This window comes from Solanum tuberosum, unplaced genomic scaffold (genome assembly GCF_000226075.1).
Source record: "Solanum tuberosum cultivar DM 1-3 516 R44 unplaced genomic scaffold, SolTub_3.0 scf00300, whole genome shotgun sequence".
NCBI classification, from domain to species: Eukaryota; Viridiplantae; Streptophyta; class Magnoliopsida; order Solanales; family Solanaceae; genus Solanum; species Solanum tuberosum.
In genome coordinates, this window is record NW_006239221.1 from 557983 (window position 1) to 572782 (window position 14800).

At 34.9% G+C, this 14800-nt stretch overlaps 3 protein-coding genes across 4 annotated transcripts in view; 1 reads left to right on the forward strand and 2 right to left on the reverse strand.

Annotated features, from left to right (window-relative positions):
- The first annotated feature begins 1746 nt into the window (after positions 1-1746).
- LOC102589159 (E3 ubiquitin-protein ligase RLIM-like) lies at positions 1747-8922 on the forward strand. Of its 2 annotated transcripts, XM_015314449.1 has the most exons (7): positions 1956-2040; positions 3234-3308; positions 3679-4614; positions 4694-4867; positions 6984-7126; positions 8142-8252; positions 8386-8922. In XM_015314449.1, exons 3-7 carry the CDS (start codon positions 3679-3681, stop codon positions 8465-8467), a joined length of 1446 nt encoding a protein of 481 aa, XP_015169935.1. In that variant the 5' UTR covers positions 1956-2040; positions 3234-3308; the 3' UTR covers positions 8468-8922. The 2 variants fall into 2 exon arrangements, with proteins under 2 accessions (XP_006359525.1, XP_015169935.1); XM_006359463.2 differs by lacking the exon at positions 3234-3308 and having other exon boundaries at positions 1747-2040.
- A 799-nt stretch (positions 8923-9721) lies between these two features.
- LOC102589711 (uncharacterized) lies at positions 9722-12743 on the reverse strand. The gene is made up of 5 exons (XM_006359465.1): positions 12307-12743; positions 10907-11668; positions 10730-10809; positions 10453-10524; positions 9722-10245 (listed from the first exon to the last, which is right to left on the reverse strand). The coding sequence occupies exons 1-5, from the start codon at positions 12637-12639 to the stop codon at positions 9924-9926; spliced, it is 1569 nt and encodes a 522-aa protein (XP_006359527.1). The 5' UTR covers positions 12640-12743; the 3' UTR covers positions 9722-9923.
- A 905-nt stretch (positions 12744-13648) lies between these two features.
- The window catches only part of LOC102590043 (E3 ubiquitin-protein ligase RNF130-like), a 4080-nt gene continuing 2928 nt past the window's right edge, over positions 13649-14800 (reverse strand). The window contains exon 3 of the mRNA XM_006359466.2: positions 13649-14209. Coding sequence (XP_006359528.1) covers positions 13912-14209 — 298 coding nt within the window. The 3' untranslated portion in view covers positions 13649-13911. The remainder of the gene's footprint in view (positions 14210-14800) is intronic.

Sequence of the window (14800 nt, forward strand, 5' to 3'; positions counted from 1 at the left end):
AAAAAAGTAACAAATGGATAGATAAATCCTAAAAGATGTTAAATATATAATAATCCATACCTTTAATATAGGAACATATCTTAGTAAAGAGTTTTAAAACAGGTTGAAATTGGAGATTGAATTGGGCTCAATTGAGAATTCTCTTAAATTGGGTTAGGCTTGAATGAGTTGAGATTGAACCCAATTCAAATTATCTTGAGCCCAACCCTTAAAATTCTGGGCGGGTTGGGCGGATTACCTATATTTGAGTTCATTTTTGACACCCCTAACAACAACACACAAAAAATGGGAAAGGTAATTAGGGTTCTAGGTCAAGCAATCACCCCATTAATCCTACCTACTAAGCAAAGACATGACCAACAATCTAAATTACCCACATAATTTTATTCTAGATCATGTTAATTTTATGCAATGGTGATTATGTTTATCAAAATTGAATCACAATCGATAGTCCAAATTGAAAATTTGTATATTAGATAAATCGTCAACTCATTTTACTTGTTGCTTTATTATTGCCACGGCCTACCAACTGTATTCTATGTTGGTAGCGACGATGACTTCCGATGGTTCAAGTTGTTGGACGAGAATTCATTGGTGGATGGCATAAAAGTTACTTTTCTTATAGTTTCAATTTTTATATCGGATATAAATCGATTAACTGAACGATAACTGATGGATAATCATTGAGCCAAACTAAAATAATTAATATCTTATTAATTAGTTCGATAGCAGTTTAGCACAATCCATAATTGATAAGTCAAATGCATGCAAAAACATAATCGAATCACTCGATAAGCTTCCCTAGATTAGTGACTTATTGTTCGCCATGAACCTATAACAACAATATAAGCCTTAGTTTGATCATAGATCTTGAAGTTAAAACTTGAAAATTTGAATTTTGAAATTATGATTTGATATGCATTTTACTTGATTTTTTTTATTTGAAGTTTTGTGAGTGAAAGTTCCAAAAATTCAAATGGTCTATATCCGTTTTTGAAAATCAGATTTTTAAAATCTACTCAAATTTCATGACAAAAAAAATATTTGAAAATAAATATTCAAAATTTATAATAAAGTTTGATATATGTTTTTTTTTTTAAAAAAAAAAAAACAAGAGGTAATATCTTCTAAACTTATTGGTACTCTTACAAAATTTATGAATTTAAATTCTACTCTCTACGTTCCTATTTATATGTCGTCCTTACTAAAAACAGATTGTCCTTAATATTTATCATTTCATAAAATCAATACATAAATGATATTATTCTTCCTATTTACCCTTTGAAAGTTATTAGCTTTGAAAATATACGTTTGTCCAATATAGAAAAACTAAGTAATTAATTCATGTTCATTGGTCAAATTAGTTAATCAAAGTAAATTAATTCATGTTCATTTATTCAAAACTTGACTTCAAGAGAACACTAAATAAAGATACAAAGGTAAGCTTACCTAATTTATTAAGGGGCGTGAAACCTAAAATATAACATATAAATAAAAACGGAAGAAAAATAAAAAAAGGTCAACATCATACTTGGTCCTAGAATAACATTCTAGATTCTCATACACAAAGATTTATACAAATGAATTAATTACAACCATCACATTCAATATTAGGTCCTAACCACAAATCAATTTGATAGTCACAAGTTATTGTCATAAAAACAAAAACATTATTTTCCCTCAAGAAAAAAAAAAAACAAAAAACACCATTTTGTCTTGTGCCTCACAAAAAAAAAAAAAAAGAGGGGAAAACATGTAAAATAAAATAAAAATGGATTCTTGATTTTGAAGAACTTGAAAATGGGAGAGTGACTTTCCAACCTACAAAATAGAAGAAAGACCTCCATTACACTTTCTCCCTCCCCCTCCATTTCTCTCTCTAGCAAGAGGAAAAAGGAGTTGTTGATTTCAAAAATCAAAATGGGTTCTGGGAGTAGTCGTTTGGGGTCACGCTCAAGTCGTTCAAATCGAACAAAAAGAACATTTGCATCCATTTTTATATGTGGTGCTTCTCCATCTTCTCGTCGTTCAGCTGTTGAGGTAAAAAAACAACAACCCCTTTTGGTTGTTTTGTTTGGAAATGTAATGTAATGATGGATTGTTTGTTTTTAAATTTTCAATTGCAATTTCAAGATTTGTTTTTGATGGTGTGGTTTTGGTGTATTGGGATTATTATGAATTTTGGTGATATACCCAGAATTTGAATTTTGTTTTTTTGATAGCCCTTTGATGGTTAATTTCATATTATGATTTATAGGGCTTATTTTCTAGCATTTCTATTCAATTGTATCAGGGAAGATTAGTGTTGCCTCAGGATAAAATGCACAAAATGGAAAATGGGTAATGAAATTGCTAGAATTTCTGTTTTGATAATTGTGGTGTCGGGCTAGCTTGCACATATCTCGACTAAGTCCATGGGATACCTGCTTACCTCCCACAAATACAGGTATCGGTTTGGTCGTCAACCAATGCTGGGACAGATGGGAAGAAATCACCTAATGTTTTGATTCTGGCGCTGGATTTGAACTTAAGACCTCATAGTTCTTAGTCCACTTTATTGACCACTAGGTTGCGCCCTTGGGTTCTTGCTAGATGTTTTGGCTAATGAGATAATAATCAGAGAATTGGTATTGTGAAGTTTACTTTGATAGTCTGTTTTGACTTGCTAGGAAGGAGGATAGTCGAGAAGGTGGGGAGAACTGGAACTTATATTGTGTATTAGGTTTCCCTTGATGAAGTTTAGATGCAGTCATCGGAAACAAGGATATTAAAGGGTTTTATTTATCTGAACAACAAAAGATTATGTACCTGAGTTCGAAGTTGGACATAGCATTGTGCTGTTGACATTGCTACTTTTATGTTTTCATGATTCTATTACATCAGCGGTCTAGGATTAAACTCATGAGTAATGCTATAGAGAGATTTTGTTAAGTCGATCAGATCGGTTCCACAAAGTGATCTTCTCTACTCTTAGATCTTAGGTTGCTAAAGTAGAATTCTTAGCTATAGTCCATACAATAGTGCACTTCCGTCGTTGCTTGGTATTTCTCATTGTCATCCGTGCTTAACCTCATTTTTAAAGCAAATAAGAAATGAGTTTAGTAAAGAAATTGACACTAATGCGACCATTTCAATTAAGGTGTCTTTCATTGCTACCAATAGTATGGATATCAAATAGTAGTCAGCAAATATGAGAATCAATCTAACAGCCTTCGAGGAATCTCCTGCTGCAGTTATCTAGATTGTGGGAGAGTAGAGACTTCGGTGCTGAATTATCTTATGTGAGTGGGAGGCTCTGTTTCTTATAGGTATGTTTGGGTGAATTCACTTAAATTTCAATGTCTTACTCTAAGGCCGTCAGGAAAATTCTTGATTCTATGTAAAATAGTGGTATTTCTTGGTTTATTTTTCACATGTATTGTCTGTACTATGTTAGATATCCTACAAATTCAGGTTGATTTTTGTTATTTACTAGCTGTGTCATTCAAGTATTTACTTCATGCTCTTTTCTATCTTGAAAGAAGTGTTTAATCAAGTAACGGGCTGATATATTTGGTCTTGTATTCTCATACACAGTCTCTTAAGCTATGTACTTATATTTTCAACAAGACGTTTGACGTAGAGTCAGTACTTTAGGTGTTTAAATTCAATTCATATTTTGTATTTGTTACTCTGTAGATGGAAGAAGATCCAGCTGAAATGCTGGTGGATTCTGCAGAACATGCTGACACTGGAAAGCTCCAAAACTCTGAGAAGGACCCTTCACCTGATTTTATTCCCTCCCAAGCTGAACGTGGAGCTTCATCTGCAAGCAATCTGGTAAATAGTGAAAAATCTCCATCTGTAGACCCTTCAAGCAATGTTCAGGGAGGTAATCGAAGAGAAAACTCAACCAAAGACATGGAATTAGTCACTCAATATAATCCTGGACGTAAACGTGGTGAAACTGCTAGTACATCTCGGGATGACCGATCATTTCGCTATCCACTTTCTTTGAACAGAAGGGCAGACGATGATGTTGTGAATAATGTCGCCACTACAGTGAATGTAGATGTCTCTCAAGTTTTTGCCGGTTACTCTCATTCTAGTAGTCCATTGTCTCATGGAAATGGAGAGTCTTCATCAAGTGAAGATTTTGTTGCAAACCACACAAATGAAATTCTTATCTTCAATAATTCTGATTCTGTTTCAGTTCTTTCGGATTCTTCAGTTACGCCACATTTGGTGGGAGATGATATGCGTCAGGATACACCACCTTCAGGTTTCGAATTTCTGGTGTCAGACAGGGAAGAGGGTGTAAGAGATGGAAGTGCACTTCATGTTGACATGGCGAATGCCTCTCCCACTTTTTTCTCTAATATTCCTGCTGAAATTAGTAGTCGTGAAGCAAGACGGAATAGTAGAAGACTTTTTTGGGATTCTTTTTCAAGGAGAAGTCCTAGGAGGCGTGCTGATCCTCGTAACTTCCGTTTTCCAAATGATAATTCAGACGATATTGCATCTCGTGACAGGTTACTGCTGGACTTTAGTGATAATTCCCTTCATGAGGGGTCTGGAGGAAATTTTCCATCAAATGGAAGTCGGAATGAACGGCGACGGCATTCCAGATCTGAGGTGATGTGATTTATTTTATTTTTTCTGCAGTGGGAAGTTTGGTTGCTGCTCGACTAAATTCTGGTTTATCTCTTCACAGATGTGGGAAAGACTTCCTGCTGGTCTTATTGCTAGTGATCATCGAAGTGCCACTTGTCCAAGTGGGATTCACACAGATGGTCCATGTTCATGTGAGACAATTTTAATGAGTCGAGAATCTGGCAGTCGTGCAAGTATATCCCGAATAGTTATGCTTGCTGAGGCATTGTTTGAGGTAACTTTTCATGATGCAACTTTTTTAGTTTCTTTATGGCTTCTCCACAATGTTTAACAGTAGCGGATGTAGAGCATGGTTTATGGGTTCACAGCGACTCATTAGCTTTTGCATTTGTGAACCCAATTACTATTGTAGATTAACTTGATGTTGCAGTAGGAACCCATAAACATCCGCCTCTGATGTTTGATATGTGGAACAGTTTTGTCCGTTAAATGCTCAAGCAGTCCATTGTTTGCTCATAGTTTGTGCTCCAAGTGCTTGTAAATCTTATTACTGCCGCATACAAAATCTTTTGGGATGTCCAAAAGTTGATAGTTCCACCACGGGGAAAAATTTCTCCGGGACTTAGAGATAGGTAACTCTGAACGGGGAAGACACTGTTTTAAGCAGTATTGTCAACAACTCATTTGAGGCACGCTTAAGCCCTGAAACTTAAAGAAGCTCAGGGGAGGGGTTTTGCCTCACTTAGGCGGTACTTTAGTGTAGTCAAGGCACTAAGGCGTGCACCTCATTTCCCATAAGTTTTATCTTGATTAGGCACTAAGGTGTGCACCTCATGATTCTCCTTCCACTTCATTGACCATGATGATCTCACCCTCAGGTGCAAAATTTAATTTTTATTATACTAAGGCGTGCACCTCATGATTCTCCTTCCACTTCATTGACCATGATGATCTCACCCTCAGGTGCAAAATTTAATTTTTATTATACTAAGGCGTGCACCTCATGATTCTCCTTCCACTTCATTGACCATGATGATCTCACCCTCAGGTGCAAAATTTAATTTTTATTATACTAAGGCGTGCACCTCATGATTCTCCTTCCACTTCATTGACCATGAGGGCCACACCCTCATAGATGTTTGATCTTTTATAATATCCCATAATTGTGCATTTCACTTCAAAGAAGCATGTGCTTGCTTCTCGCTTCAAGCCCCATTTACCTTATTGCTTTTTTGGTCTCTTTCACTTTTAAAAGATGGGTTTTCATAAATGCTGGCATCGTAAGAAGTACCAACAATCAGCTATTTCTAACAAATAAATTTACCATTGTTGATATTATTGAGCGCTACAAAGTTTTGTCTTTTTCTTTCTTTGTTGATAAGTATTGAGTGTTGTAGAGTTTGACTGTTTGAATATATATCTTGCTTGGACCTTCTCAAATAACTGTTCGAAGAAAGCACTAAATTACTGTATGAGCTTTATATAGAGCAATTAACATAAAAATATTATTACTATTATTATTATTATTATTTTTATTATTGTTACTCACTACTGCTTACATTGAAAGAAAGAATGTTATTGGCTGTCAGGATTCTTATTTGGGCCCAAGAGGTGGACATTTTTTAATTTTGAGCAAGAACTAAAGAACGCCATTTGAATTATCTAATAAACATCTCTTTAGTGATAAATATATAGCATGGTACATTCCATTCAGGTCTTGGTCCATTGGTCCCTCCAAAAGACTGTAAGTTGTATCTCTATAAAATTGTACCATGTTGTGCGTCTTTAAAAGCTTACTCTGTAAATGGCACTGAAGTGGGATAGAGGAAGCTAGTGTATGTTAGATAAATATCTGCCTTAAGTCTGCTTAATCTGTTGCTAGAGTGTTATCAAAAGCAAAGCCGCAAAAAAGATCTAAGGTCCGTTGGTGCTTTAATTCAAAAAGGTGCAAAGGGAGAAAAAAATATAAATATGTATGGTTAGTCCAAGACTAATAATTATAAGCATGAATGACAATTATATGAACAAAGAAATTGAAAAAAGATTATGATAAAGTGAAATATCAATTTTTTAGTGTTACCTCCTCAAAAGAGGCTCATTGGTAAGGAAAAGTATGCGTTAGAACTTTGATGGCGACACTGAAGCGCACACTAACCGAGGGAAGCGTTCAACATGTTTTGAGCCTCGCTGCTGCAGGGCTTAAGCATGCCTTTGACAACACTGCTAAACATAATACTCAGTGCTTGTTATGTAAACCTGCTAAAACCCTTAATTTGCATGTTTTACAGATTCATTTATGTTTTCTTTCTTTGAAAGAATCTCATGTTTTATCTGTGGTTCTCATTCATTATTGGAAGTTGTCACTGTTTGACACTAACAACAAATTGCAGGTACTGGATGAAATACATCGTCAACCTATGTCGTTGTCCTTATCTGTGCTATCACTACCAGCTCCAGAGTCAGTTGTGGACTCATTCCCAGTGAAGAGTTACTCAAAACCGGAGGAAGTAGATACTAGCAACAATGTTTTACAGTAAGTTTCTCCATCCCTTTGTGTTTTGGTAGGAAAAATGAAGAGATAGGATGAAAGCTGTCTCCTACTTTGTCCTGGAGCGTTTTCCCTTTTGTCATTTGAAGAGAAAGGCGCTGTTTGCTCTACTTTGTTTTAGTAATGCTGGAATTAGTTATGCATATGTATTATTTCTCATCCACTGTTTGGTTTGGTGTATTAAAGGCACTTTTTTCTTTAACCATGCTTATCCATGTATTAATAGCCCTTGTATTACTAATACCATGTTTTGCTATGTATTAGTTATACATAAGCTGAAAATCCTACCAAACAAAGGATCAAATAATACAATGTCTAAAACATATAGTCCTTTGCCTATTAGAAGTACTTCTCTGTTTATGGACACTTCCTTTATCATGGTTTTTTCAGTGTCACCTTGATGCTTTTGAGTTAGGTAATGTAAAGAAATGAAAAACGAACGAAGGAGAATTAATGTTGCTTTGTACAGAAAACATTTTGTTACTGGTGGACTATTTGTTCATTTTTCATTCTGTGTACCTGTATGTGCATATTATGCCCCCATCTCATTGTCATAAACCCTTGTTTGGATTTGTTAGGCATTGAGTTTGGTATAAATTGTTTTAAATAATATTTGCTATGAGAAAACTAATTGGAGAAATTGGTTTAGAAGATATCACATTAATAATAGCTTAGTATAAATTTATATACCTGAATTGTTAAAAGGGATTCCCTTTTTATTTTAAGGAAAGGGGTCAACGTTTTTCGGACGAACATCTATTAAGAAATATGCACTTCTCTCTATGAACTAATTAAAACAGTAGGTGAATGAAAATGAGTTGGAAGGAATGCATTATATCAAAACGAGTTAAAACCAGTCTGTGCCATATAAGTTATGACTTCAAGCACTATATGGGATTTTGTTCTCTTTTTCTGGAAACTGATGTGATGTAGTTGTGTGGTACTTTTATATGACAAACAAGTTACCGCTCTTTGGTGTTTGAACTTTCATCATTTGTAGGTGTCACATATGCTTGTCCGAGTACGAGGAAGGAGATAAAATACGAGTTCTACCTTGTCACCATGAGTTTCATTTATTATGTGTGGATAAATGGCTCAAAGAGATACATGGGTAACATGAAACTGCTTCTATCTCTTAATTTACATTTCTGTACATTAGTTCTGTTCTCTCATCACAGCAGAGAGAATGGTACTAAAGGAGGAGACAACACCTTTGTCCTTTACTAATAATGTGTTTTTCGCAGTGTATGTCCACTTTGCAGAGGAGATGTACGAAATGGTTTCGTTGACAGTTCAGTTTCTAACTCAGCAGCACTTCCTCTTTGAGGTATCTAGTATATACTGGGGAGAAAGTGAGGGGAAGAGGGAAAAGGAACGCCTCACTAAAACCTGGCTCCATAATTTGTTGTTACGAAACAAGAAATTTTGCTATTTATATAGTATCCTATGACTTCTGAAGGGATACTGAAGGCTCCTCTTAACGGTGTTTATTTCCCAAAGCATCTTGAGCTAGGAAGGGTTATATCACCTATCGGGGCATGTTGAACACGGAAGGATCAATTCCCAAGTTTTCTTCTTTTGCCTTTCCTTATTCTCAACACAGTGTGAGGGAATAAGGGGCCCTCTTCCTTTTGTCCATTTTCGACGTAGCCCCCATACAATTTTGTGGAGAGCTTGTACAGATGTATATGGCAGCTTTCGCTCCGCAATGTACCCTTGTTGTGTTGTTGATGTTAAGAAGGCACATTTTAATGTTCATTGAGGGAAAAATTACAAATGCAGATGCCACTGAACTTGGTGGTGGCCTTAGGAAATAGGTGAATTTTCATATGGATTCTCATTAATAGATAGAGATATATATGAAATAGGGAAAGTTCCAAATCTATTTCTATAATATTATATAGTAGAAACTTTCATAGCAAAGATCTGGCTTGTCTGTCTTGCCTGCAATTAAACTTCATTGTTTTTTTTTTGTTTGATCATCTTGAGATGATATACATAATATACATATAAAGTTGCTAAGGTCATGTCAGCAATCATTTTTTTTTACATATTCTCTTCGTTCTAAAAAGAATGATAAGATTCGAGTACAAGGCTTTCAATTCAACACTGTTTAATTAATGTCCAAGGGAGATGGTCAATGATGTATGGTGAAAATCAAGGAGAATCAGGGTTTATTTCCTAGCAAAGTTAAAGAGAGAAAATGCTAGTTAATTTCTTCGTATCTGGCCAAGTAAAGTTAGCAAAGTTACTAATATTCAATAAAATAATCGAGGTGTTGGCTTGAACACTCACGAAGCAGCCTGAATTGAAAGCATTATGTTTTGACCAAAATAGCAAGGGGCACATGAAATTCCGTGTGAATAAGCAAGAACCACCTTAAAAGGCTCATTCCTGGGGTGATGTGATTGATAGGGACTATTTTGTTATTTTCTCATAATATTTAGAAATATGATTTTTGAAAAGGTTAAAGAATTGTAATGGTAGAATAATTGGAACAAAGATGATTTACTCATAAAATGGTATACTAGTATGGAAGAAGAAAACAAAGATATTACTCATAAAATTGCAGCATAAAAGTAAACAGAAAAAACCATCCAAAGATGATTTTTTTACATTAATGTTTAAACACATTTTTAAGGTTCACAAATGGAATAATATATCTCTTGTAGAGCCAATAAAAGAACATAGATGGCTACTATTAACATAAACTACAATTTAGAAGCTGATTAGCTCTCAGCTTTCTTTCTTTCTTTCACTGTCCACCAAATGAAATTCTCTCTTAAACATCAAAGAAAGGATTATATTTTAGTCCCTTATCAATGCTACTATTAACATAATGTTGACCACCATTCTTCAAGCTTTTGGTTTGTTCAGAATGAAATGTATGATGATGATGATCTTGTTGAGGAGCAAAAAGATTTGGATGGCAATTTTCATCATCATAATCATCTTCATCAAATGTTGTCCATCTTTTTGAGTTTTGCTTCTCTTCCCTGGTAATTACACCTTTTGAGTTTACTCCTCCCATTTCTCCAACATGGTTCTTGTATTCCTTTCTTACAACATCCAAAACGATGTCTCCGTATCGATCACACCATGTTCTGAAAAAGTCATCAAGGAAAAAAAGAACGGAACAATTAATCTGATGTGATAATTGATTTTGTCTATGTTGCTCGGACTCTTCAAAACTAGTGCATTGTTTTAAGGATCCAACACGGGTGTAACAACGTTTTCTCTGAGTCCGAGCAACGTACTACCATGTGACACAACTTTTGAAATGGTAAGTGTTAAAGAACAAGTGTGCTTACTTAGAGAAGAACTTTTTCAGATCAGCCTTGTCAACTGGTAGCCTAGTTGAAATTGCTTCAATCTGATCATCTCTGATATATGATACCACATTAGTTAAATCCAATCTATTCAACAATAGATAGTAATAGAACAGTACTACAACAAAATTATACGATAGTCAAAGTACGAGAAACAACAGATAATAACAGAAATCGAAGGACATGAAACTCCAAGAGTAATACACTACTACGACTACTAGTATGGAGTACTAACATAAAGAAAATGTTCTTGGCTTACGTTAACTCAACGCTTGCATTTTTGGCACCAAGTTCTGTTTGAATTCTTGATAGCTCTTTCTTGATTTTGTCTCCTAAAACCTGAAATGTGCAACAAAACAATAATAATTTCAGATTATGATCATAGATAAGTTTTAGAATCTACTTTTCTAAACGAATGGATGTGTATGAATGAGACCTTATCAACAAAGAAATCTGAGGGGGCGCCATTAGGATGCAGCTTTATTTTGATCTGTTTAAAATCCGGACCTTCTCCGACAGGTTCATCAACAAGCTGGCCTAAGTAAGTTCCACCGTCCGACTTCTCATCAAGTGACAGTGGAACTGTTTCATCCTCAGAATCATTCTTCTTCCACTTCTTGAATCCATCAAATCCCCACTGTTTCTTCCCTCCTGATTTCGACTTTCCTTCAGATTCTGGCTCACCGCGATGTTGATCATCAACACCAAACAGTGACTTAAAAGGTTTCTTTTGCTTCTTCACTTTCACAGGTTCATTAGGCAAGCTCTCCACCATCAAAATAGACTTAGTTTCACTATCTTTTTCCCTCAAATGAGTATTCCAAAAAGGGTTCTCTGTCGACACTCCCAATTCATTTCTCTCGGAACAATTTTCACTAACTGGATTAAGTATACCTCTTTCCTTTTTGGATGATGCAAAGCCAAAAACTGAAGCAGCCCCTTTGATTTGCTGCTTAATAGCTGAAGAAGTTTGCTTTTGCTTATCTTTCGAGCTCGAAATTGAGTTCTCTTTGCCAAGATAAGATTTTTCATCCTTCAAATCTATAACAGACCACTCATCATCTGTAGTTTCTCTCTTTGATCCAACTACAACATGTTTTGCCTCAATCTCAGCTCCTTGAACTGCTAGCCTTTGCAATAATGGCCTCTTTGATGAATGATACTCTTCCTCTGATATACATTTTGCATACAACAACTCCTTCAAGAAGATAACACCATATAAAAATTTAAGCTTTACAGGAAAAATCAAGAATCTATAAAAACAAAAACAGCCAAAAGAACAAAGAAAAAACACCCATCTCCCAAAAGCTAAAATTTCACTTTAATTTGGAAAATGTACAGCAACAACAACATATCCAATGTAGTCCAACAAAATAGGGTCTAAGGAAGGTAGAGTGTACGCAGACCTTACCCTTAGATATATGCTGTTTTCAATAGACCCTTGCCCTTACATGAAAAAACACAACAACAACATACCCATTATAGTCCTACAAAGGTGCCGACCTTACCCCTAACTCAGAGGTAGGTTATTTTCGATAGAACCTCGTCTCTTACACGAAAAACAACAAAAGAAAAACCCCAAACTCCTAAAAGCTGAATATTTCAGTTTAATTTAGAGAATGTAGTTGAAATAAACTCCTTCAAGAAGAACAACCATTAAAAAAGGTCAAGCTTTACATGAAAAAACAACAAAAGAAAAACCCCAATTCCCAAATGATGAAAATTCAGTTCAATTTGGAAAATTACAAATAAATTGAGCTATCAACAATCACTCTACCAAATGACACAAATTTCAAGAACTGAGACAAAATGAAACAAAAAAAGGGGGAAATTCACCTGCAAGAAGATCAACTTATCCCTTAAGATTGAAGAATGTTCATAATCAGCAGGAGACGCGATAAGCGTATCGAGAAGATGTGATCTGAAAGCAGAAACTTCAGATTCAGCCAAGATCCCTTCTTTGCAAAGCCCCATCAAGTTAAGAATTTGATGAAAAGATTCTTGTTGCCATTTAATATTATCCGATTGCTGCTTCGATAACATCTGCTCAGCAGCTGCAATCGCGGGTATTCGCCTTTTCTTGAACGGAAATGGAAGAATAGTTTTGCAAAGAGAAGTAATTGAATCATGGAGTGAGCTATAATATGTTGGTGTGTATGAATAAACCATTCTTGAAAATAAAAAAAGAAGCCTTTTTTTCTTTTCAATGAGATTTTTTATTTGATATGAGAATTTAACCTATAGTTTTTTTGTATTTAAATGTGAATTTTTTCTTGTGTTTTTGATTTGATGATGATGGTGAAAGGCTTTTTGTTGAGGTTTGAAGAAGTTTTTTCTCAAACGGTCAGTGGAAAAAACTAGCCGTTGGGAGTTTTAAAACGTTGGGATATAACATAAAAACGGCGACGTTTTCATTTTTCTAGTTCCAAATTAGTGTGTTATATTAATTATAATTAACAACACTTTTAGTGGTAAGTACACATTCATCTTTAATCAAATGTCTCGGGTTAGAGCCGCGCAAATTTGAATTTAGTGGGCTTCAATGTGTGTATTGGACACCGGATGCGAAACCAAAAAAACACTTCTAGTTCCTTTTGTTATACTTCTTCCGTTTCAAAGAAGAATGACCTAGTTTGGCTTGGAACAAAGTTTAAGAAAAGAAAGAAAACTTTTTAATTTTGTGGTTCTAAATTAAAGTTATGTAAATGTACCAAAATGCCTTTTAATCTTGTGGTCTTAAACATGTCACGTGGAAAGTTGAAATTAAAGTGTTGCCAAAAAAGGAAAGGGATCATTATTTTTGAAACAGACTAAAAAGGAAACTATGTCATTCTTTTTGAAACGGAGGGAGTATGTAAATTCTAGTTTTAGTCCTTGTGATATTTAACTTTTAGTTATTTGATATGTGCACTTTCGATTTTTTACCGTTGAATAATCACAAATTACTTGAAATAATAACCGTTTTAACATTTAATTACTATCTAAATCTATGTTAAGATTTATTACACAATATTCCACGATATTTTGTTTTGAAAATAGCCTATGACTTTATTTGTTTCTATTAAGATTAAGATATCTAAATATAAATTCATATCTGAATATTACGATGTGCATTAGAATTAATGTGTGAATCTTGAATGCAGATCTAAATAATTAAGATGTTGCATGAAGAATTAGATATGAATAATAAGTAATTAAGTTCTCAAACTTCTCTAGTAATCAAGTACTTGATCCAAATTCCAATGATACAATCTTCTTATTTCAAACTTCATCTATACAAACTTCACAAACAACAACAGTTACTATGCCTCAGTTCCAAACAAGTTATGGTCGGCTATATGAATCTTCACTTCATGTCTCGGTTCCAAACAAATTGGGGTCAACTATATGAATCCCGATTTCTTTATTTAAGCTCATTTTATATCCCATATATACATTTTTTCAAGTGACAATCTCAATTCTGCAGCAAGGGCAACATGCATAATTCTCCAACCATGGAACCAAACAACATGAATGGAATTTGTGGTCACATTGCAAATGCATTAGGTTATCACCAACCTTAAATTGGCCCAAACAAATGGTGCATTCATCATTTTCGATATCGTTCCATTGCTTTATTACCCTGCTAAATGTCTTTATCCCATTTTTCTTCAGTCCAGCTATCTCTTTCTTCTGCAGAGTATTTGATTCTACTTGCCCGTCTTCGACATCCTTGAATCTTTCGTCTTTACTTCTAGTCCTGTTTTCAATAAACACAACGAATAAGTATAAGCTCTCTGAGATCCTATGTTGCTTGGACTCTCCAAAATGCTGTCGTACCCATGCTGGATAGTGGATCCTCCAAAAGTAGTCAAGAAAACTACTGCTTTTGGAGGATCCGACAAGCACACGACAGTTTGAAGAGTCCGTGCAACAAAGCAGAGATTACATTGACAGAAAATGTTTTAACAATCACTTGGTTGTTGGTATGGAAAAGCTTACACAAACCGGTATCTATATCGAATCAATAGATACATGACATGTACTTCTTACATACAATTTGTCACTTGACCATGGTTAATCTCACATATTAGTTCGGTGTAAACATCTTGTGTGAGTATCCAATAAGTGATGGAAGCCTTAATCAACGAAATATTATAAATGCTTGAACATCCAAGATTTCGATTTATCCTTTAAGTTAGCAAAGATTTGAGCAGATTTAGTCCAATTAAGGGAAGAAAACTAACAGACAAGGCAAGGTAACGACAGCTCACTGCAAACATTGAGCGGACGATAAATTTTCACTTCCACCCCCCCCCCCCCCAAAAAAGGGGGGAAAAAAAAAAATTTA